Source organism: Balaenoptera physalus, assembly GCF_965194825.1.
Source record: "Balaenoptera physalus genome assembly, chromosome: 14".
NCBI classification, from domain to species: Eukaryota; Metazoa; Chordata; class Mammalia; order Artiodactyla; family Balaenopteridae; genus Balaenoptera; species Balaenoptera physalus.
The window spans coordinates 61,602,417-61,628,612 of NC_138893.1; the positions used below are offsets into that span (position 1 = coordinate 61,602,417).

At 35.7% G+C, this 26,196-nt stretch overlaps 1 protein-coding gene across 3 annotated transcripts in view; it reads right to left on the reverse strand.

Annotated features, from left to right (window-relative positions):
• MINPP1 (multiple inositol-polyphosphate phosphatase 1) overlaps positions 1-26,196 on the reverse strand; it is a 56,814-nt gene that overhangs the window by 26,495 nt on the left and 4,123 nt on the right. For 2 of the 3 annotated variants that reach the window (XM_082423787.1, XM_082423786.1), the window contains exons 3-4: positions 23,435-23,532; positions 13,591-13,724 (exon numbers count right to left, since the gene is read on the reverse strand). The exons of the other annotated variant lie outside the window; for it this stretch is intronic. In XM_082423787.1, coding sequence (XP_082279913.1) covers positions 13,591-13,724; positions 23,435-23,532 — 232 coding nt within the window. The remainder of the gene's footprint in view (positions 1-13,590; positions 13,725-23,434; positions 23,533-26,196) is intronic. 3 annotated transcript variants of the gene reach the window in all.

Consider the following 26,196-nt stretch of genomic DNA (forward strand, 5'->3'; position numbering starts at 1 on the left):
GGAATAAAAAGCCATGGCATAAACCTTTAACTCTGCCCTCTCCCTCTGATAAAAATGCATTAAAGTTGAAATGTCACATTTTCCAAAAAGTGACAAAACCACTTTTACAGAGGTTCATTTTAGCTTTAAAAAATTTTAAAAACCCTAGAAAATGTTAACTACTAATACAAATATAAGAAAACAAATAACCTATATGAAGTATATGTAGAAATACCCAGTTGGAATTCTAATATTTTAGGGTTGAGATCTGGTCAAGATTTGCTCATTTTAGAAATAAGGAAAAGACAAGTGAATTACCTAATGTTATCTAGCAAGATAAGAATGCAGTTCTCTAAATTACAGTCCTCTTTTTACTTATATAAGTTGGTAAGGAGATTTTATCAAATCTTCCATTAAAAAGCAAATTTAATTTGAAGTCTAAAATTATGTTGTTAAATGAGGTTTGATGACTATGCATGTGTTCAAAGTAAGTAAAACACCCCCAAAAAAGCTCAACTAGAAAAACAACTAATAATTGCATGTTTTTCCCTAAATGTACTCAGCTTAGATTTTTCTAAGCTCTTAATTCATGTTTCACACTCAACTAATGTTACACAAAGTGTATTTTTAAACATGATCCAGGAATATCAAATACAGCTTTAGACAACTCATAAAATTCCCATACTTATGTAAGTGCACAAATAAGCAACATGAACTGCCAGAGATATGAGATGCTTTGGGAAGAAAATTATGAGGAAAAAAAAGTTTTTTTTAAGTCTTCTTTTACATCTGATTGAAGCATCAGCTCCAATGAGGCATATGGAGAAGCATCAGGTTTGACAGTTTAACACAAATATAGAATGAAATGAGTCAAGCATAAAGTTTTTTCTCAAGCAAAAATACATAGAAATAACTTTTGCTTCCAGCCAAGATGGAGTAACAGGGACTGGATTTACCTTCCTGCCTTAAACTACTATACAGCCAAACAATATATATGAAACAGCAATTTTTAGACGTTCGACAATAGTGAGAATAAGAGCGAGGCAAGGCAAATGAGGTGAATCCCAACAGCTGTCCCATCTTAACTGCCTAGAGTTTCCAGGCTGCAGCACAGGGCAGGGGAACCCAAACAGAGCACGGCAGTCTTCCTGAGCAGATGAGATAGAACTGAAAATTAGGGAGGCCAAGCTGGCTAGAATTCACAGGCTAGAGTACCAGAGAAGAGAGATCTATAGGGACTCCCCTCAAGTTTTCAGCTAGTACTGATCAGCTCATGTCTGTGAGAAAACTATCCAAACCCAGACAAAAAGTGCTAAAAAGAAGGAGGCGAAAAAAATCCCCAAAACTAACACAAGGCCAGGAATAGTTCGTGTTCACACAAACCAGACTAGGAAAACCTCAAAATATACAGGGTACCAAATAGATGCTCAGGAGGAATTGCCTCAATAGTGGGGCAAAATTAGCCCATAAAAAACATTATTATAAACACAAAAGAGGTAAACCACAGACTAAGAGAATATATTTGTAAAGCATAAATCTGAGAAAGAATCTGTATCTAGAATATACTTAAAGAACTCTTACAACAACAGTAAAAATGATAAACAACCCAGTTAAAAAATGGCAAAAGATGTGAACAGACACTTCACCACAGTAAACATATGGATGGTAAATAAGCACACAAAAAGATGCTCAATATCACTAGTTGTATGGCTGTTAGCATAACTGATACCATCTTGTGCCCTTAGAGTCTCTCCTTCCACTGACCCTGCCCAGGACTGTACTGTGTAGCAGTGAATCACTACTCTGTCATCAAGGGCTTTGTAGTTAATAGATATTGTTTAATAATCATCAGGACCAGGTGGCCTCAATGCTCTGTTAGTCCCCAAACAATAAAAACCTTCACTGACGTATTCCCAGTGCCCAGGAGACTAGTTACCCATTCGTGAATCCTGACTTGGGAATGCACGTCCTATTTCCAAGTTCCGGGCCCCATACCCTAGGTTAACTATGAAACGGTCCCGATGCCCCCTCGGCGGTGCAGAGTACACTTGGGAATGCTTCCAGATCACTGTCTGCCTGATCCTGACCCCACCGTGTGCGTAAGTTACCCTATATAATAAACTGATCCATTGATTACATGGACCTGCCCACCTTTTGTTTTGGTTTCAAGATGCCTTATCAGTTTGGTGGGCACTTTTCATTACCTCTGTCCTCCAACACTAGTTTTTAGGGAGATGCAAACTAAAACCACAATGAGCTGCTCCAACACACCCATGAGAACGGCTAAAATTAAAAATACCTACCATACCAAGTGTTGGCCAGGAGGTGGAACAACTGCAACTCACACACTGGAGGGGAGAGTTTGGCTGTTTCTCAAAAAGTTAAACATACACCTAAATATGACTCAGCTATTCCATCTCTAGGTATTAATTACCCAAAAGAAATGAAAGCATATGTTCATACAAAGACCACAGATGTTCACAGCAGCTTTATTTGTAATAGCCTCAAACTGTAAACATCCAAATGTCCATCATAAAGAGAATGGATAAACAAATTGTGTAGTATCCATATAATGGAATACTAAGTAAAATGCTAAATAAAAAGGAATGAATGACTGATACCCACAACATAAATCTTATAACCATTATGCTGAGGGAAAGAAGCCAAACCAAAAAAAATGTGCATATACATACTGTATGGTTCCATTATATAAAATTCTGGAAAACACAAGTTAATCTATAGTGACAGAAAGCAGATCAGTGGTCTGCCTGGGAATGAGGGGTGGGAAGTACATTAGAAAGAGTCACAAAGAAATTTTTGTATGCGATGGATAGTTCGTTATCCTGATTATGGTGATCGTTTCATGGGTGTATAAATATGTAAAAACTCATCAAATTGTATGCTTCAAATATGTGTTGTTTATTTCACAACAGTTATACTTCAATAAAGTTTTAAAAAAATCAAAACAAGTATTAAGAGTTGGTATGCTGAGGTCTGTGAAAGAAATCTTCAATGACCAACCTCAAAAACTCCTCCTCCCATAAAGCCTTTACCAAACCCCAACAGTTCAAATCAATTCTCCTTCAGCATTTCTTTTTACCTGTTTTAGTGCTGTTATATAGACATCCTCCAAACTAGGATATGAGTTCCTTGAGACAATAATTTAAATGTATTCAACTTCGTATATACCCTCTATTGCCTGCATAATAAGCTGTATTGGAGTAGAAGTAAAACTAAAATCAGGGAAGCACTCACTTAGGAGGCAGTTGCTAAAATCTAGGAGAGAGAAGATATTAGCCTGAATTGAGATGGTAGCAGTGGGGATGAAGAAAAGTCAAAGGACTTTATATAAAACTGGAAGAAAAAAAAACACAAACCCCACAATATGGTGAGTAGATGTAGAAGGTGAGGGAGATAGAGTCAAGAATGATGCATAGGTTTGTGGCTTGGATGCCTGGGAGGATAAACAGGGACTGTGGATATTCCTTCATTACATACTGAGCACCAACTGCATGGCAGGCTTGTTCCAGACACTGAGGACAGAGCAGGGAAATAAAGTTCTAGACATCACAGATCTACAGTCTACTGAGAGTCAAAACATGTCTTTCCAGAAGACCAATGGACACTTGAATCTGCATTCAAAGCATAGCCAGGCTGTGCTGGCTTTTACCATATTTAGCCAGTATCTTTCAACAACTAGCACTATCCTGGTACCTAGTTAAACTCCATGGAACACTGACTTCGGAAAGTTAGCAAAAAGACAAGCAAGAACACCATTGTAAAGCAATTATACTCCAATAAAGATGTTTAAAAAAAAAAAAAAAAAAAAAGACAAGCAAGAACGTATTCTGATAATTTAGAATCTGCATACATTCCTAAGAACTTTAAAAGACAAAACTCATTGGTTACAATGGGCTAAGTAATCTCTTGGTGCCACTATACTTTTATTTCAATGCTGCCATCTTATGTTAAAATGTGGAACTACACAACCTTAAAAAGCCATACTCTTATTCAACTGTGAAATACGAAAACGTCAAAGATTTGAGAGTCAATGAAAAGGTAGATAAAAGGCTAATGAGAGTTATTTAATGACCATAACATATATTTACAGCAATTACTTCTTGTATCTGAGAGTATCCCTGACAAAATGGAAGATCTCATGAGGTAATTAATACATAGTCCAGAATATAAACCTTACTTTGAAAAAGTAAGGAAGTGACTTACTGAATCCCCCCAGTTAAAAAATAAAAATAAAAATATACTAACAGAGATAATGGGGAATGGGAAAGTAGAATAAAATCCAGATATATCTCATTTTTTCAGTAAATTCAATCTGCTTTTCTCATCACAGCTGCTTAAACAGCAATAGCTGTTTAAATTTGCTTAAATAGTAAAATTACTGGTTTTAACTTTAATCCCATCACTGTAGTGATGGTTTAAGAAGGAAAATAAAGTCAAGATCCTAATAAGAGCCAAGGACTATGGATTTGGAGGACTGGTTATATTTAACCAAAATGTTGACACTTGTCAATTAACATCATTTGCAATCTCCAATTTTTCTGTGAAGTAAAATCATGCTACTAAAATTATGTTGAAAAATATTCAGAAACATTGAAGAATATCTTTGATTTAATGTTAATATAAAAAGATAACAAAAAAAAGAGAACAACCTGTGTACACAGTTTCATCTCAAAGTGGGGTGGAGGAGGGATGGAGATAGCAAAAAGTAGCCTGGGAACTCTAGAATTAAGTGAAAGACATTTCCTCAGATAATATTAATGACAAGATATTGCTTTTGTATATATGTATACGTATACATATATAAACACACTTGGTAGAAACTCAATACAAATACAAAAAAGAACTTTAAAAGTCATGAAGCAAAAAGGTTAATTGTTTTGATAGATTGTTATGTTATGACAGATCATAAAATTGTTATGACAGATCATAAAATTGTTATGACAGATCATAAAAAATACAAAGATAAAATATTCTGTTAAAATATTTATTATATTTATGTTATTATTATACCACACTGGTGTGTGATATTAGCAGCGGGGAGGCTGTGTATGTATGAGAGGGGGTAGTGTGAGGGAACTCTTTAATTGCTACTCATTTTTGTTGTGAACCTAAAACTGCTCTAAAAAAGTCTATTAGCTTTTTGTTTTTTGTAACCTATTATTCTCTCTTTGCTGAGCGTATACTGGTTTTCTTGAGAAGTACCCTTAATTTTGGCACTGCTCATAGAATTGGATAGTGTCACTCTGTTTTTTGGAAAAAAATCTGACAGAAGTCTCTAAACTCACTTTCTTCCCTCTACTTATTTAAGAAGATTTCATCTTGATTCAGCTAAATGCATATTTTTTAAAAAACCCTAATCAGTCTTTTAGTATAGAGAAAACCAGTCCCTGAAAAGTACCTGCCAGTTTCTTCACAATCAGTGCTAACTCTCCTTCCTCAGTTAGAAAAGGAGGCAGAGGCCAAAATCATTTCCTGACTTACAAGGTCAAACTCTCCTTCCTTTAACTTTTTATACTGTTTTACAATCTTATATGAATAGTTACACCATGGCCCATGGCTTTTATATACATTTCTATCTTCTGTCAATTGTAAGAGTCACAAGTGCAATGACTTTGTCTTACTCATCACTACATCCAGCTCCTAAGACACTGCCTGACACGTATCACAGTAGACGTTTAAAATATTGTTGAATGAATCTTCTTTTCAATTCACAAATAAAGGAGTAGCCCTCCAAAAGGAATAAAAATTTAGGAGTAGTCCTCCAAAACGAGTAAAAATTTTCTCCATCTTGCTGATGAAAAGGGAATTAGTTTAAGAAATGAGCTCAAGACCATGAAAATTTGAAAAGACTAAGTACTACAAAATATGTTTCCAATATTTGAATAATCACAGCAGCAGGGAGAGGGGAGGTGTGTGAATGTCCGACAAAGACATTAAGGACATGTTTTGACCAGAGAACTCTCGTATATGATAATAATACCATCTTTGTATACTGCATTATACTAAGTGCTTTAATAGACACTACCTCATTTGATTATCACAACAACCCTGCGAGTCAGGAGAGATATTTCCCTTTTCAGAAGTGGGGAATCTGCAGCATCAATAAAGCAGAACCAGGACTCAAACCAAATCCAAGCATCTGCCCACTACATCACATTGCCTCTATATTACTGCATCTCATTCAACAAGCCACCCATGAAAATTAGTCTCATTAGCTTCTAAGTATTTAAAAACACAATCAGCTATTACCTAACATAACAGAGTACTCGGTTCGTTGCATTTTTTTCCCTCTGTACCTCACTTGTGGGTAAGATAAGCAAATTATAAGAAAATAAACTAAAACTGTTAAGATAAAAACAAAACAAATAAAACTTCCTAGCAGGTAATCTAGATTACTATAAATGGATGAACCTCAACTTGGAATGCTTCATCTTCAGATCACATCCAGGAACCACTGCATGTCAGGGATTGTATACACATCTACAGTTTTAATATTCTTTAGCAATCCCTGATAGTCAAAATTGCTGACCCCCTAGAAATTGCATTCCTAGGTATATACCAAGCAAAATAAAAATAAGTCCCCACAAAAATATGAATACAAATGTTCACAGTAGCATTACTCACAACAAGCCAAAAGTGAATATATCCCTAATGTCCATCAACTAATGAATAGATAAACAAAATATGGTATATTCATATAATGAAACATTATTCAGCCATAAAAAAAGAATGAAATACTGACACATGCTACAACATGGATGAACCTTGAAAACACTATGCTAAGTCAAAGAAGCCAGTCACAAAGAACCACATAGTATATGATTCTATTTATATGAAACGTCCAGAAAAGGCAAATCCAGAGACAGAAAGTAGATTAGTGCTTGCCTAGTGCTGAGAGGGCTGGGGTAAATGAGGAGTGACTACTCATGGGCATGGGTTTTGTTGGTTTTTTTTAAAATTTTTTGAAACTGAAGCACTGTGTAGTTGATTTACAATGTTGTGTTAGTTTCAGGTATACAGCAAAGTGATTCAGTCATAATCTTTTTCAGATTCTTTTCCCTTATAGGTTATTACAAAATACTGAGTATAGTTCCCTGTGCTATACAGTAGGTTATCTATTTTATGTATAGTAATGTGTATATGTTAATCCCAGACTCCTTATTCCCCACTCCTTTCCCCTTTGGTAACCATAGTTCGATTTCTATGTCTGTGGGTCTATTTCTGTTTTGTATGTAAGTTCATTTGTATCATTTTTTTTTTAAGATTCCACATATAAGCGATATCACATTTGTCTTTCTCTGTCTGGCTTACTTCACTTAATATGATGATCTCTAGGTCCATCCATGTTGCTGCAAATGGCATTATTTCATTCTTTTTTATAGCTGAGTAATATTCTATTGTGTATATATACCACATCTTCTTTATCCATTCATCTGTCCATGTCGATTAATTGAAGTATAGTTGATTTACAATATTACGTTAGATTCAGGTGTATAGCATAGTGATTCATTATTTTCATAGATTATACTCCATTAAAAGTTATTACAAAATAATGGCTATAATTCCCTGTGCTGTACAATATATATCTTATTTGCTTATCTATTTTATATATAGTAGTTTATATCTTTTTTCTTTTAATTTATTTGTTTTGGGCTGCTTTGGGTCTTCATTGCTGTGTGTGGGCTTTCTCTAGTTGCGGTGAGTGGGGGCTACTCTTCGTTGCGGTGCGCAGGCTTCTCATTGCGGTGGCTTCTCTTGTTGCAGAGCACGGGCTCTAGGCGTGCGGGCTTCAGTAGTTGTGGCATGCGGGCTCAGTAGTTATGGCTCGTGGGCTCTAGAGCGCAGGCTCCGTAGTTGTGGCTCACAGGCTTAGTTGCTCCACGGCACGTGCGATTTTCCCGGACCAGGGATCGAACCCACGTCCCCTGCAGTGGCAGGCGGATTCTTAACCACTGTGCCACCAGAAAAGCCCAGTAGTTTATATGTCTTAAGCCCATACCCTTATTGTGCCCTGTCCTACCTTCCCTCCCCTCACTGGTAACAACCAGTTTGTTTTCTGTATCTGTGAGACTTTGTTTTGCTATATACATTTGTTTATTTTTTAGACTAAATATAAGTGATATCATACAGTATTTGCCCTTCTCTGTCTGACTTATTTCACTAAACGTAATACCCTCCAGGTCCATCCATGTTGCAAATGGCAAACTTTCGTTCTTTTTTATGGCTGAGTAATATTCCATTGTATTTACTCATATACACTGCATCTTCTTTATCCATTTGTATGTTGATGGACACTTGGGTTGCTTCCATATCTTGGCTATTGTAAATACTGCTGCTATGATCATTTTGGGGCATGTATCTTTTTGAATTAGTGTTTTCACTTTTTCCAGATATATACCCAGAAGTGGAATTGCTGGGTCATATGGTAGTTCTATTTTTAGTTTTTTAAGGAACCTCCATACTGTTTTCCATAGTGGTTGCACCAAATTACGCTCCCACCAACAGTGCACAAGAGTTCCCTTTTCTCCACATCCTCACCAACATTTGTTATTTGCAGACTTTTTGATGTTAGCCATTCTGACCAGTGTGAGGTGATGTCCATTGTTGTTTTGATTTGCATTTCTCTAATAATTAGTGATGTTGAGCATCTTTTCATATGCCTGTTAGCCATCTGTATGTCTTCTTTGGAAAAATGTCTATTCAGGTCTTCTGCCTGTTTTCTGATTTGTTTGCCTGTTTTTCTGATATTGGATTGTATGAACTGTTTATATATTTTAGATATTAACCCCTTGTCAGTCATATCATTTGCAAATATTTACTCCCATTTAGTAGACTGTCTTTTCGTTTTGTTGATGGTTTCCTTTGCTGTGCAAAAGTTTTTAAGTTTAATTAGGTTCCATTTGTTTGTCTGCTTTTATTTCCTTTGTTTTAGGAGATGGATCAAAAAAAAATTGCTACAATTTATGTCATAGAGTGTTCTGCCTATGTTGTCCTCTAGGAGTTTTATAGTACCTGGTCTTACATTTAGGTCTTTAATCCATTTTGAGTTATTTTTGTATACAGTGTTAGAGAATGTTCTGATTTCATTCTTACCTGTCTGATTTCATTCTTACATGTCATAAGCATTTTGGGGTCATCTTGAAAAAACTTTAAGGAAAGGTGCCATTTTTCTGAATTAGTAAATTCTTTTTATTTTAAGTTAATTAATTTATTTTTGGCTGTGTTGGGTCTTCATTGCTACGTGCAGGCTTTCTCTAGTTGCAGCGAGTGGGGACTACTCTTCGTTGCAGTGCACAGGCTTCTCATTGCAGTGGCTTCTCTTGTTGCAGAGCACGGGCTCTAGGTGTGTGAGCTTCAGTAGTTGCAGCACGTGGGCTCAGTAGTTGTGGCTCGCGGGCTCTAGAGCACAGGCTCAGTAGTTGTGGTGCACGGGCTTAGTTGCTCCACGGCATGTGGGATGTTCCCTGACCAGGGCTCGAACCCGTGTCCCCTGCACTGGCAGGCGGATTCTTAACCACTGCACCACCAGGGAAGTCCTAAGAAGATTCTTTTTAAGAACCTGTCAAACTTTTTCAAAGCGGCTATACAATTTTACATTCCCACCAAAAGTGCGTAAGGTTTCCAGTTCCTCCACATCTCACCAACACTTGGGAAAATCTTTTTTTTTTTTTTAAATTTTAGCCAGTGAATAAGAAAAATACATAGTCCTTTCCTCCTCTATTTCTCCTTTACTCTCACACTACTACCACATTCACAATACTTCTGACGCTTCTGGTTACCAAATGTGTAGGGTTTTTTCCCCCATATTAAGTAATTTTCTGTGACACCAGATGGCTGTTCTACAATTTAACTCGATTCTGACACTATCTACCTAGAGACAGCATCAGATCCCACAGGCTAAGGGCTCAGTCCCACAAGACTGGCCCCCACTTCAGGTGCCAATTGTAAGTAGTAGGTCGTCACCCAGGTTACCCAAAACTTCTATCCAGTATGGCTACAGATAGAAGGTTCTCATGACCCCTTCCTCAGGTTTAATTTGCTAGAGTGGCTCAAGAACTCAGGGAAATACTTATTTACATTTACCAGTTTACTAAAAAAGGATATGACATAGGATACAGATGAACATCCAGATGGAAAAGATGTGCAGGGCAAGGTATGTGGGAAGGGGCACAGAGCTTCCATGTCCTCTCCAGGCATGCCACTCTCACCACACCTCTACTCATTCACCAACCCACAAGCTCCCTGAACCTCGTAGCCGAGATTGATCATTAACTCCACTTCCAGCCCTTTCCCCTTCTCAAGAGAATTGTGGGGGCGGGGGGGGGGGTGGCGATGGGGCTGAAAATCCCAAGCTTCTAATCATGGCTTGGTCTTTCTGGTGACCAGTCGTCATCCTGGAGCCATCCACGAGCCTATCCAGTCACCTCATTAGAACAAAAGACACTCCTATCACCCAGGAAATGACAATGGTTTCAGGAGCCCTGTGTCAAGAACCTGGGGCAGAGACCAACATATATATTTTTTCTATTATTTTACAGCCAGTTCAGGGGTATTACTGGTATTTCACAATGGTTTTAATATCTAATAATATAATCAGTAGTTTATTAGTATCTTTTCATGTGCTTATTTGCCATCCAAATATCTTCTTTAGTAAAGTATCTGTTCAAATCTTTTGCCCTTTTTTAAAATTGGGTTATGTGTCACCTTACTAGTGAGATATAGCTTCTTTATATATTCTGGATTCAAATCCTTAATCATATATATGTTTTGCAACTATTTTCTCCAAGTCTATTGCTTGTCTTCTCATTTTCCAAATAGTGCTTTTTGAAGCACAAAGATTTTTAATTTTGATGGAGTCCATTTCATCAATTTTTTAATGGATTGTGCTTTTAGTGTTGTATCTAAGAAATCTCTGCCTAATCCCAAATAGGCAGAGTAGTAAATGAAGATTTACTACTATGTTTTCTTCTAAGAGTTTCATTGTTTTAGCTCTTATATCCAGGCCATTGATCGTATATTTTTTGTTTATTTTTTAAAATTGAAGTACCATTGATTTACAATTATACTAGTTTCAGGTATATCACACAATGATTCAATATTTTTATAGATTATACTATTTAAGTTATTACAAAATAATGGCTATATGTCTCTACACTGTACAATATATCCTTGCTGCTTGATCCTACATTTTCTTCTAGAAGTCTTCTAATTCTACATTTTATACTTAAATCTATGGTCCATTTTTGTGTAGAGTGTGAAGTAAGGGTCTGTCATTTTTTAACATATGGATGTCCAATTGTTCCAGTACCATTTGTTGAAAGGACTATTCTTTTCTCCAATGCATTACCATGGCATCTTTGTCAAATACTGACCACATATATCGGAATTTATTTCTTGACTTTATTCTATTCTATTGATCCATTTGTTTACGGCTATAGTTTTATAAGTTTTGAAGTCAGGTATTTATTAAGTCCTTTTGTTCTTTTTCAAAATTGTTTTAGCTCTTCTGGGTGCTTTGAATTTCTGTATAGATTTTAGAATAAGCTTCTCGATTTCTACAAAGAGACCTACTGGAATTATGATAGGGATTGCAGTCAGCCTACAGATGATCAATCTGAGTCTTCCAATCCATAAAGATAGTATCTCTCTGCATTTATTTGGGTTACCTTTAATTTCTCTCTGTAATACTTTGTAGTTTCCAGTGTACAGAAATACTCACTTAGTTTTAAAACACCAATGATAAAATTCTTACTTAAGCTTTGAATCTGGTATCAAATTGTAATAGCAAACCTTGTAAAAGTTATTTAAGAGTCTTTCAGACACAATTTAATTACCTCACATTCAACAATGGGACAAACAAATAAACAATGAACAAACAGTAAAGATCTGTTATCTCATAAAGTCTAAGGGTTTTAAAACATTCATAAAACCAAGTAGGAAAGAAATTAATGCCTATCTCAAAGAGGGAATTTGCCTTGACTATTTTGCCCCAAAAAAGTGTTTGGTCGCAGAAACTAAGTACAGCTCTTCCTCCATCATAACCCTTATGATGGGGTTATGTCTCAATAAACCCATCATTAAAATGAAAACATCAATAAGTCAAAAACCTACCACACATCATAACTTAACCTAGCCTACCTTAAATGTGCTCAAAACGCTTACATTAGCCTACAGTTGGGCAAAATCACCTAATACAAAGCCTATTTTATAATAAAGTGTTGAATATCTCATATAATTTATTGAACACTGTACTGAAAGTGAAGACCAGAATGGCTGTATAGATATAGAAGAGTCGTAAGTATATTAGCAGTGTTTCACTCGTGATCGCATGGCTGACTGGGAGCTGCGGCTGACTGCCAATGCCCAGCATCATGAGAGAGTATCATACTGCATATAGCTAGCCCCAGAAAAGATCAAAATTCAAAGTACAGTTTCCACTGAATGTGTATCATTTCTGCACCATCACAAAGTCAAAAAATCATAAGTTGAACCATTGTAAGTCAGGGAAGAAAACCAGATCTAGTACAGATGGTCCCTAATTCCCATACCCAAGAAAATTCCACAAACTAAAGTCATATCCACAAACTCACATAATTTCTCTCTATATCTGTATGTATATAAAACTTCATACTGCCAGCCCAATTATATACACCATCTTCAGTCTTTCTGTCTCAGTCTTTACAGCATGATTTTCATCTCCAATTGTGAATGTATAAGCTTTCATGGAAGCATATTTGTCAAATAAAATGCGGTTTATATTCTACCAAAAGTTCAAATTATGAAAAGGTTTTTTTTAAAACTCTGAGAAGTATGAATGTTAACAGAGACTTTTTGATGAGAAACTCTCATTTAAAATAAAAACTTAAAAAAAAATTCATACCAGAAACCATGTACAATTACACTATTTATAATAGCAAAAAACAGAAACTACCCAAATGCCGACTGACAAGAGAAGATGATATAAATTGTAGTATTTATTTACTGAATATTGAACATTATTGAATATTGTACTGTAGCAAAAATGAATGAACTACAGTATATGCAACAACATGATAAATATTATAAATGTAATGTTGAGGGAGAAAAAAAAACAAGTCCCATTTGCTTATGTCTCTAAGCAAAACTAAACATATTGTTTGGGCACACATACATTCATAATAAAGCCTTTTTATAGAGGCAAAGGAATGATATGCACCAAATGCAGAATAGTAGTTAAAGGGGATAGGGAGTAAATGGGGCAAGGGAGGGCAGGAAAATTGAGTCACTAAGGAACACATAAATAGACACATGCAAATTATTAGTAATGTTCTAGTTCCTGGGTTGACTGGAGGGTTTATATGTTTATATGCTTTATAACTTACATATGTCATCTAATTATTTTGTAAGTATAATTATTTTTAAAAAACATAAGCAAAATCTATTTTTAAAAATCACCCATTATAAAACATTTTCCAGAAGCTTAACTGGGCACTCAGAATATACTGGGTTGGCCAAAAAGTTCATTTGGGTTTCTCCGTAAGATCCTAAAACCCGAACGAACTTTTTGGCTGAGCCAATACATTAAAAAACAATTTTTTTTTAAGTTTTTACCTTTGTTTCTGTTCAACTGCTTTGTCCAAGTGCTGAAAGATATCCTGAAACAGGGTGCAGCTGGATTGACTATTAATGGTATACCCATATCCTCTTTTCCAATATTGTTTCAGATCATTTAAATATTCTAAAACCTAAAAATACAAATTTCAAAAATCATTACTATTTTTATTAACGTAACAGATTTTCTGATTTAATAATGATTTTTTCAGAAAAGGTTACATTGTTTAATCACCATTCTACACAAAGTATAGTAGAATCTTAGCATTTACAGAGTTTATACTTACCATTTCAAGCATTTAAGGGTTGGACCCAAAGGTCCATGACACAGAGATTTATGCTGAGACACAAACCCAAATGGGAATGTAGAGACTGACATGCAAGAGCAAGTTAGTAGTACTCACAACCAGTAATCCAGCATCCATGACAGTTCAGGATAGTGGGTTAAAGACATGTGCTCACCTCCCCTTTCTTCTAAAATTATTTTAAGATGATAGCAAAGATATATACAGAAAAAAGAAAAAAATGTACATAGAAGAATATTCATTACAGCACAGAAGGTGCCAACAGTGAATCAGGAATTTTTAAGAATTTCAGGAAGGTAGAAACCAGATAGAAAATGAGTTACTTTGGTTCATGTATCAGTTTGTCAAAAATAGTAATAAAAGTAGACCAAGGGGGCTTCCCTGGTGGCGCAGTGGTTGAGAATCTGCCTGCCAATGCAGGGGACACGGGTTCGAGCCCTGGTCTGGGAAGATCCCACATGCCACGGAGCAACTAGGCCCGTGAGCCACAACTACTGAGCCTGCGCGTCTGGAGTCTGTGCTCCGCAACAAGAGAGGCCGCGATAGTGAGAGGCCTGCGCACCGCAATGAAGAGTGGCCTCTGCTCACCGCAACTAGAGAAAGACCTCATACAGAAACAAAGACCCAACACAGCCAATAAATACATAAATAAATAAATAAATTAATTAATTAATTAAAAAAAAGTAGACCAAGGATATGGAAAACTGGTACTAGAAGGAATGTGCATTAATACAGATGTTCTAAAGGACAGACTGGCAAAATCCACAAAAACACACACCTTTAAGGCCCGTTTAATTCCGTTTCTTATAAAATAATATTCACAGAGGAACACAAGAGACAATGTACAAGAATATCTTAGAGTAGCACTGCTTAAAGGAGCCCCCCCCCAAAAAAGTTTCCTGGAAATACCTAAATTTCATTAATAGGTAGAGGCTTATATAAACTATGATATACACATACTATGGAATACTATGAGATTATTTGTAGATCTACATGAACTGACATGGAAAGATCTCTAAAACATACTGCTAAATGAGAAGAGCAGGTAAAGAATGATAAATACTTGCTGGCCTCTGCTACTTGCAATAGATCAGACCCACCAACTATTATTGTTATAGTTTAGTGGGGCAATATTATGTCATTTCTGAACCTATCATGGCCAGAGTGCTCTTTAGCTACTGGGTTTTTGTATAAAACCCAGTGTTTGTTGCCTAACTGCTGTTGGTAGTAGGAGAAGAGCAAGATGGTGGGGAAGGATTGTACACAGATATGTATAGAAGGAAGATGGCTATCTTTAAGTCAAGGAGAGAGGCCTGGAACAGATACTTCTCTTACAGCCCTCAGAGGAGACCAATCCTGCTGACATCTTGATTGTGGACTAGCAAAGGAATACATAATTTTCTTTCATTTTCATGAGAAGTAATTGAAAGCTATCATCTATGCAAGGGGAAGCTCTGGTCAGTTATTTTCAGTGTTTTGATCCTTATGCCTTTCACAGATCTAATTCAAATGCTGGATCTCTTCCTTATTAGCTTTGTAATCTTGGACACATCCCATAATTTAGTTGAGTCTTACTTTCATTATATGCAAACTGAAAGTTCTAGTACCTCCTCAGAATTGTGCAAAGTCCTCAAAAATGCCCTTAGCACACAGACGTTGCTCAATAAATGTCAACTGCTTTATGAATTTCTGTAGTTGTGTGCTGCAGTAATTTTTTAAAAAAAATAAATTTATTTATTTTATTTATTTATTTTTGGCTGTGTTGGGCCTTCGTTGCTGCATGTGGGCTTCTCACTGTGGTGTCTTCTCTTGCTGCAGTGCACGGGCTCTAGGCGCGCAGGCTCAGTAGTTGTGGCACATGGGCTTAGCTGCTGCGCAGCATGTGGGATCTTCCCGGACCAGGGATCGAACCCGTATCCCCTGCATTGGCAGGTGGATTCTCAACCCCTGTGCCACCAGGGAAGCCCCGCTGCAGTAATTTATATGAGGGTAATCTTTGTACAATAAAGATATTTGTTGAAGACAAAAAAAAAGGAATAATAAATACAGTATAATATCATTTACTACCAAAATACACACACACACACACACACACACACACAATTACACTGTTTACATTTCTAAGAATGGTATAAATTATAAATAGAGCACAGAAAAGGTTGAAAAGTACACATCAAACTGACAGGAGTGGTAGATTTCTGTGGAGAGGTCTTGAATTGGAGTTGGTGATTAAGGTAGCCTTTATCTGAATGTCAAACTTGTACTCATGTATCATTTGATCCAACACCAAAAGTAAAGGACTAAATCTTGCAACCCAAAAGAGGTACAAGAGAAGACTACACAGTAGTTATGAGCCATTCTTCCCAGAAGAGTCCCTAGAGAAATTAAGTGCAAGCCGTAAGTTTAAGAGTAAGAGCAAGGGCAGGCCACTGCCATATACCAAAACCAAAACTAAACATATATTAAAGAGGCAATTAAATTAAGAAGTTAGCAAAAGGGACAAAGTAAACGTTAAAAAAATTAAAATAAAAAGAATTAGATAAAGTTCTGCCAAATCTATTCAAGAAATAAAACAAAAATAGTATCAGAAATGAAAAAGGAGAGGCGCTTCAAACTGTGGCACAGGGAAAAGGATGTGAAGCAGAATTCGGCAGTCTTGCTGAGTTGAGGAGTCAGAACTCAGAGTTTAATAAGTCTGAAGTGGTTGGAATTAGCAGGGTAGAGTGTCAGAGAGGAGGAAGCTACACAGAAAAAGAACTCCAAAACTCGTAGGGGGGGCCCCTTGATTCTGCTGCTGAAGGCTGTGGGAGTTGTAAGCTGATCAATTCCAGAGCTATCATAAGGCTGAGAGATATTCATGTTCCAAGCGGCCTAAGTAGAGACAGCTTCCAGAGATACCAAGACATCCAGGACTTCAATCTGGACCCCAAAAGAGACATACTTTAATAGTAAAGACATGTGTATAAGTAAGGTTTTGTTTCTGAGTTTTGTAAGGTCAGGTCAAGAGCATGAAACTCAGAAAAATGAAGCCTGAAAAGGATCAAACTGATCCACAAGTAACTTAACTGCAAAATAAAACAAAATTCAATACTTAGAAGACAAAATCCAGGCATTCAACACCATAACGTTCACAGTGTCCAGTATCTAATAATTACTGGAAATACATGAAGAAACAAGAAACATGACTTATAACTAGGAGAAAAATCAGTCAGTAAAAGAATCTATCATAAGAAAGAAGGAATGCAAGGATAATTCAACATTAGAAAATGTACTAATGTAATTTCTATGTTAGAAGATTAAAGAGGAAAAAAAAATCATCTTCCTAGATGCCAGAAATTCAGCAAACATCCTGATCTTAAAAACAATAAATAAATAGAAGGTTTTAGTAAGAAACAGAAATTTTCTTAACTTGGTAAGGATAACTACTAGTGACTATGCCAAACATCGTATTTTGCAATGAAACATTGAAAGTGCTCTTAACTAGAAAATATAAACAAAGCTTCGGGTTTTAAGATGATGGAATTAAGATATATATGCTCTCTTCTCTCAGAAATCACTCTAAAAAAAGAAGAATGAAAAAGAAATGCAAATGCCCCTTTCAAAGAAATTAGGAGACCTCTGTACCCTGAGCCACCACCATAAATGAGGAAGGACTGCCAAATGCAGTGAAAATCAAACAAAACCCCTCAGATAAAACCAACAGAAGACAGATCCTCAAAGCACATGGTACACTTGCAGGAGTAGATCCAATAATCCTTTGTTTGAAACAATAAGAACGAAGTCTAAGAGGAGCCTCCCTACAGTATGTAACACCATTACAGGAAACAGATTGACCTTCCATCTTTATAAGAAGCATTCTACAAAGAATCTCAGAGAAAAACTCCAAACTGGAAGGAACACTACTTATCGCTGAATAGCTGCTCATCCCTACTGGCCGCCTGAGAAGTAAAAGCTGAATTCATTGCAAAGATGAGTAATAATTTAAAAGGTGCTAGTATCTTTACAAACATACAAATTAAAAACAAGACTGCTACACAGATAAAATAGCCAGAAAAAAAACCTCTCACCCTAGAAATTCTGCTACAGAGCAAATGAAAACTATAATTAAATAAACACAGTATCATGAATTCCAAAGACTTAAGAAAATAAAATAATCATTTAAAAAAGAAAGAGTCCAAAACAAGAAAAAAAATATATGGAAAGAAGCATAAAGATAGAAATATAAACTGGAACAGCTCCAAAAAATAATTGGGCATTATCTAGTAAATTTGAAGTTCTGCATATCCTATGATCCAGCAATTCTACTACAGACATGGACCTTCAGAAATGTGTGTATACACACCTACAGACATACACAAGAATATTCATAATAGTCCCAAACTGAAAACAACCCAGAGGTTTACCAACAAGATAATGGATTAAAAAACTATGATAATTCATGTAATGGAATACTACACAGCAATAAAAATAATTGAACTATAGCTACATGCAGCATCATAGATAAATCTTAAAAACATAATGTTGAGAAAAAACTATATACAAAAAAACACATACTGGATGATTCCACTACATAAAGTTCAAAACATATAGTTAAACTGTTTCTTGGAAAAAAAATAATAAATTAGTAAACACTAAATAACATAATAAAGAAAATGCAGATACACAAATAAGTAATAATAATGGGGAAATAATCTCAGATATAGAAGACCTTTTTTTAAATCATGAGATAAATTTGCCAAACTCCACAAATAAATCTGAAAACCTGGAGAACATGAATGACTTCTACAAGAAAATATTAAATACCAAAACTGACCCCATATGAGACAGAAAATCTAGATATACTTGTTACAGTAGAAGATAGATACAAAGCTGCAAAAAGCTATCCCACAGAGAAGTACATAGTTCATGTGTCACTTCTTTTATAAGGTTTACCTGACTGCCATTAATCAACTTCCTCCTTTGTGTATCACTATACCTTATATATACTTCTGTTATAGCCATCCCATTGTCTTGCAATGGTTTTTTTGTCTTTCACTCCTTGTGACATTCTTTGAGGACAATGCCTATCTTATGTTAGTATCTTCAGTTTCAACCAAGTGCCTGGCATGGAGCAGGCACTAAAACAATATTTGCTGAATGAAGGCACACATGGACCAGCATTTCATAAGGTCTTGGATATCTAATAATATCCAGGATTCTCAGAATTTCATATATTTCTATTCATTTTTAACTCTTAAAACACTTTTTTTTTAATAAATTAATTTATTTTATTTATTTATATTGGCTGTGTTGGGTCTTCGTTGCTGTGCGTGGGCTTTCTCTGGTTGCCGCGAGCGGGGGCTACTCTTCGTTGCGGTGTGTGGGCTTCTCATTGTGGTGGCTTCTCTTGCTGTGGAGCACGGACTCTAGTCACACGGGCTTCAGTAGTTGTGGCTCGTGGGCTCTAGAGTGCAGGCTCAGTAGTTGCGGTGCGCGGGCTTAGCTGCTCCGCAGCATGTGGGATCTTCCCCGGCCAGGGCTCGAACCTGTGTCCCCTGCATTGGCAGGCGGATTCTTAACTACCGCACCACCAGGGAAGCCCCTTAAAACATTTTTAATAAAGAATTTCAAACATAAAAATAGAGAACAGGAGAATAATGAACCCCCACGTACCTCTCATCCAACTTCAACAACAATTAACACTTGTCCAATTCTGTTTCAGTTATGCCCCTACCACCACCACTGGATTATGCTGAAGCAAATCCCAGACATCATTTTATTGCATCTGTAAATACTTCAGTATGTAAACCTATTTCATAGTGAAAGGTCCTAAGCAGAGATTTTTGTATCAAATTACTGAAAAAGAAAAAAAAAGCACAGGAAACATCTAAATCAAAAGAAAACTTTATATTTTTTAATGAAGAATCTAACTTATTTGCTTTTACTGTATAAAAAGGAAGCTCTTATTCAATTAATTTAAACATGTATTTCAAAATTTCAAATCATGGTCATTTAAATGAGACGTTCTTTGAAAGCAGCGGGGGGGTGGTGGTGGTGGTGGTATGAATTGGGAGATTGGGACTGACATATGTGCACTAATATGTATAAAATGGATAACTAATAACCTGCTGTATAAAAAATAAATAAAGTTCAAAAAAAAATGAGAAGTTATTTAAAGGTACCTACACAATAGAGAAATCTGGAAGGTGCCACTTTAATCATATGATCAAACATATCATCATCAATGATGTGACAAACTGACATCATTCCTTCTGATTAGACACACTACATAAGAATACTTATATAGTATTCTTGTCAAAAATGTTTAAACCCCTATCTAATCTTAAGTGAAAAAACAGACACAAAGACATTCTGCAAAAAAGCTGGCCTAGATGCCTGCAAAATGCCAGTGTATAAAAGGCAAAAGAAAGGCTGGAACACTCTTCTAGATTAAAGGCAACTAAAGGCATGACAAATAAATACAATGAATGATCCTTGATTAGATCCTGAATTTAAAAATAAAAAAAAAGTGGGAGGGAGACGCAAGAGGGAGGAGATATGGGGATATACGTATATGTATAGCTGATTCACTTTGTTATAAAGCAGAAACTAACACACCATTATAAAGCAATTATACTCCAATAAAGATGTTCAAAAAATTTTTTTAAATAAAAGCTATAAATATAGGAGTCTATTAAGACAAGTGTGAAAACACGAATATTGACTGTATATTAGACAATACTGTACTATATATGCATATGTAAATTTACATTTTATTATGATTATGTAGGAGAAGGTTCTTGTTTAGATGCATGCCCAAGTATTTAAGGGTGAAGAGTCTTGACATTTAGAAAAAAATGATTACATATATATGTGACAGAATAAATGTCCCTCAAAGATGTCTACATCCTAACGCCTACAACCAATGAATATGTTATCTTACATGATAAAAGGGAATTTGCAAATGTGATTAAGTTAAGGAGCTTAAGATGGAAAATTATCCTAGACTATCTAGATGGGCCCCATAATCACAAAGATCCTTATAAGAAGTAGGCAGGAAGGACAGAGTAGGAGATATAACCATGAAGCCGTGGTCATAGTGATACAAGGAATGCAGGTGAGCTCTGGAGACTGGAAAGGACAAGGAACAGATTTTCCCCTAGAGTCTCCAGAGAGAACACAGCCCCCTGTTGATACCTTGATTTTAGCCTTGTAAAATTCATTTTGGAATTCTGATTTCCAGAACTGTAAGATAATAAATTTGTGTTGCTTTAAGCTACTAAATTTGCAGTAATCTGTAATAGCAGCAATAGGAAACTAATAGATTATAAAGAAAGAAAAACAAATGTGGCAAAAAAAGTTTAAAACTGGTGAATATAGGTGAAGGACATGAATGTTCATTCTGTTGTTCTTACAACTTCTATCAGTTTGAAATTTTTCAAAATAAGTTGTAGGGAAAAAAAGAGAGAAGTTCATAAGCAGTAAAGAGATAAAAGGGTAATCCTAAAAATAAAAGGAAAAGAAAAACAAGTAGCATAGACTCTAAGTCACCTAAGAGTTCCATCTTTTAAGATATGGAAATAAAAGCACAGAGTTGTCGGTCTTTGGAAGTAAGGGACCACATGGATATAGCTACTCAGAATACAAAAAGGGCAGATAGCCAGGTAAGCATATGCCAAATATTCCAACAACTGTAGTAACTTGGGCAAATAAGTTGTTCTTCTGTTAAAAAGTAAATTTCCCTTTTGCTAATACCCCTCAGTCATTTACACAATACTGAAAATCACTTCAATTCGGCTTTTTATCGTCTTTTTCCCCTACAGCAATCTGGGTAGGGAGAAAAGGGAGGTGAGGAATTTTGACACAAGTGAATGGTGACCATAAGTCTCAGTTTATACCTATACTGGTGTAATTATTACTGGTTCCCCTTTCACTTTTAAAAGCATTCAATTTAGGAGCTTCCCTAGTGGTGGAGCGGTTAAGAATCCACCTGCCAGAGCAGGGGACACGGGTTCGACCCCTGGGCCGGGAAGATCCCACGTGCCATGGAGTAACTAAGCCCATGTACCACAATACTGAGCCTGCACTCTAGAGCCTGCGAGCCACAACTACTGAAGCCCGCGTGCCACAACTACTGAAGCCCGCGTGCCTAGAGCCTGTGCTCCGCAACGAGGAGCCACTGCGATGAGAAGCCCACGCACCACAACAAAGAGTAGCCCCCGCTCGCCGCAACTAGAGAAAGCCCGTGCGTAGCAACGAAGACACAGTGCAGCCAAAAATAAATAAATAAATTTATAAAATATAAATAAAAGTATTCAATTTAGAACATAAATTTTACGATCATCCTAAGCATAGAGCATTTCAAAGAAGGGTAGGCCAGGATGTTTCTGAAGTGATAGTTATGGACATTTAGAGGAGATGAGAAGTGTTTTGAGTACTTGAGACAGAGAAAAAGTAGATCATCAGGAAGCAATTCAGGAGCACAGAGAGGAAATACATACACCTATTACTTCTGGCGCTCAGCATCCTAGAGCAAGCATCCATCGAGGTCTCTTTTCCCTTCTTCCAACTTACTGGCTAAGCCCTACTTCCACCTTGGCATAATACTACAGAAAAATCACCTTTAATCTGGTTGTTGGTCACTTTAGTCTTTAATTAACGAAATAAAGCACTTGTTTACTTTCAAATGTACATTAGCTTTCAGCTTAAAAGCTTGCTTCTAACTGACAAATAGTACACTTCTTTTCAAAATCTGAGGTTAAATTCTGAAGTTAATAATTGATTTTCATACAGAATGCTGAAGGTTCCATATGTATGCAAGGATGACTAAAGTTTCTGAAGTCCGTATTTCTGAATGACCCATACATAAAGATACATCCTACTCTCATCCATCAGAATTCTATCCGATGCCTTGATCCTCAATACTTAAGAAAACAATTAACACTTTCCTACCCCACCTCTCTGGCTCCCAGCACCCCAGATTTGACCAGAATTTGCCTCCTTTACAGTCACCAGAGGTCTGTCTGCCCTTTTCTCTCTAGAGTCTAAAAGTCTACAAAGAAACAACATGAATGAAGAGGAAAGAAAGGGAATACAAAGTAGCCAGGCAGAACCTAGATGAACCACTGCCATCACTGGGTAGAAAACAGAACTCAATTTATTACGAAAACTTTATAAAAGAATAGGTATTTGGAAAACCATTCATCCTCTCTGAGCTTTGGCTTCCTTTTATAAAAAGAAGAATTTGGATTATATTAGCTCTATAATCCTTTCCAGCAGTAAAATTTGATGATGGGTTAAGTAGGTTTTTAACTGGGTGGACCTAGAAATCAAATCACAATGGAAGAATGTTTTCCAGAGTTTTATGAACCTAAACTATTTACAAGTAGGTAGGTCCTATCTGAACAATTAATCTCTCTTTTTTAGGAAAATTACAAGATAGTCAAAGACACTTAATGATCCCTACTCTACTTATTTTTTGAAAAGCTGCTTCAAATAAAGACAACAATGAAAACCATGCAAAAAAAAAAAAGCAAAGAAACTCCAAAAGTAATACTTACCTTTGCATCATCTATGTCAAAAACATCACACCAAGGAGATTTAACACCTTTAATTGCCAGGTCAAATGAACAGGTGAAAAAAGCTACCTGAATTAAATCTGAGAGAAAAAAAAAGGTAAAATTTGTAGGTTACTATTTCCTGCAGTTTTCCAAAGGCTGAATATCTATAGAATGCCAGGGACTTACTATATAAAACATAACTTGATTTTGTTAATTTTAGAGGATTGGAGGAGGGGAGATAAAGTTATAAAAGGTTTTAGTCCCCAACTTGAAAATCAGCAATGACAAAGTACATTTATTGAACAGTTCTTTTAACTACACAATTAACATTATAACTATTAAGAAGAAGCAAGTACAGAGAAGGATATAAAAGAGAAGAGAAGACTGCAAAAGGTAAAGAACGAAGAAAGGGCAGACTGAGGAGTCAGAAGGAAGGTGAAACAAAGGGTCAAGAAGGAGAGAAACAAAGAGGGAAAAATCACACTATGAGACCTGACTCTGACGCTAATTATCCTGGGTAAGTCACTCTAGGCTTCCTGGGTCTCAACACAAAATAGGCAAAGGATTTATTCTTTTGTCAAGCAATATCAAAGGACATATAATTAATATATCCATAACACATAAAGGGTACCTATGATCAATAAGAAAAAACATAAAAATAATCCAATAGAAGATGGCCAAGGTTATGAAGAGGCAACTCTCAGAAGGAATGAAATAGCTAATAAACATATGAAAAGATGTTCAACCTTACAAGTAACCAAAGAAATGCAAATTAAAGCTAGATATCATTTTTCATTAATTAAATTGGCAAAAGTCAAAATGACTAATAATATCCACTGTCGGATGAATTGGAGGAAATGAGCATTCTCACATATTGTTGATATAAATTTTTCTACGCCTTCAGAGAACAATTTGGAAGTATATGTTAAGATGTAAAATATTCATGCACCTTAACCCAACAATTCTACCTATAGTTATTTATCTTATAAACTTTCAAGTGCAAAAAGCGGACTGTAAGAATGTCCACTGTTGTGTTATTTGAAAGAGTTAAAAACTAAGAAAAACCTTAGTAGGAAAGTAATTTCCTATAAAATAAAGAATTTGGACTGTATTAGCTCCAGCCTCTCTGACCAGTAAAACTTGATGATGGGTTAAATAAATGTTTAACTATCATTTACCTAAAAATGTAATTATATATATCCTATAAAATAACATAGAATTTTAAAAAATGAGACATATACATTGTTAAGTAAAAATAAGTTACAGAAAATACATACAGCATCACCTTTCTATGCAAAAAAAAAAAAGGATTTAAATAGCTAAAATATTTTTGAACGGTACTCTGTGCCAGGTACTGTGCTAATGCTTTGCATGAATTAATCTCATATAATCCTTGCAATAATCCTGTGAGGCAGGTACAATTCTTATATCCATTTTACAGAGAAAGAAACTATGGCACAGTGATATTAAGGAACTTGCCAAAGATCACAGAGTTCGTCAATAATATAACAAAGTCAAGAATCGAATACAAACAGTCCAATTCCAGAACCCATGATTTTAACCACTATGCTAATATTGCCTCCAAAAAGAAGTTGCTCTCAGTTACCCCATCAGTAAAATACAAATAATCCTTGTCAAGTCAGAGACTAGAAATAGTGTTTTTAAAAAAATCTTCAACAATCTTAAATGCCCACTAACAGAATAATGGCTAGATGCTGGTATTATATAATGGAATTCTGTACGTAAGTTTAAAATGCAGAACTAGAATTACACACATTAAATAAAAAATACAAAGTTGAATTAAAATCAAATTTCAGACTGATATCATAGTTTGATACCATTCCTAAAAGTTTAAAAATCTGCAAAATGCCCCATTTAGGTATAGAAACATAAATATAAAAACCGACATGGGATGACTTAAATGCTCAATTCATGACAATGGTTACCTCTGGGAGAAAAGGAAAGGAATGAGATCCTAGAGAGGGAAAAAGGACCCTCAATATATTTAAAGCAACTAAGTGAAGCATAATGTTAAAATTTGATCAAACTAAGTTGTGGGTATACAGATACTCATTATATTAGCCTTTATTATTATCTACATACTTGAATTATTTCCCAAATAATTTTTAAAGCTCTGCAAACAACCCCAATGTATAGCCAGTCAAAGAAAAGAGAAAAAACTCAATTTTAGATGCTAGTCTAGGCATCTTCACTTTTTTGATCCTTATAAAGCATTCAGACACCAGGATTGACATATTCTAGTCTACTTAATTTATTCCAAACATCTCCTACTTCTAGTCTTTGGAAATTTATTCACAGTATAATAAAATCACACTCTATATATCTGTCAATATCTGCTGTATGGATTACACATTCCTAGAAAACAGGAAAAAAAATCTTATTATATTTTCTTAATTTCTCATTGCTAGGTGACCATGTACCTTGGTTTTCCACCTGCTTTCCCAGCATAATTACTAATAGTGTTTCCTTTCACCCTAAAGTGTCCCAGGTTGCACAGTCAACCCATCCACTGCAATAGCTCATGACATACATGACTGCTCATTTTCTCAGCATCTCTAGGTATAAAAGCTTCAAAGAAAAAAAAAAAAAATCACACTACTTTTTAAAAACTTAACCCCTCTCAAAACATTAACATGTACTTCTGAACTGCTTTAAAAGCTAAAGAATTTATATGACTTTCCATTTGTATCACTTTAAGAGGAGATAATTCAGAAAAAGATAACTTTTGTTTTATAAATAAT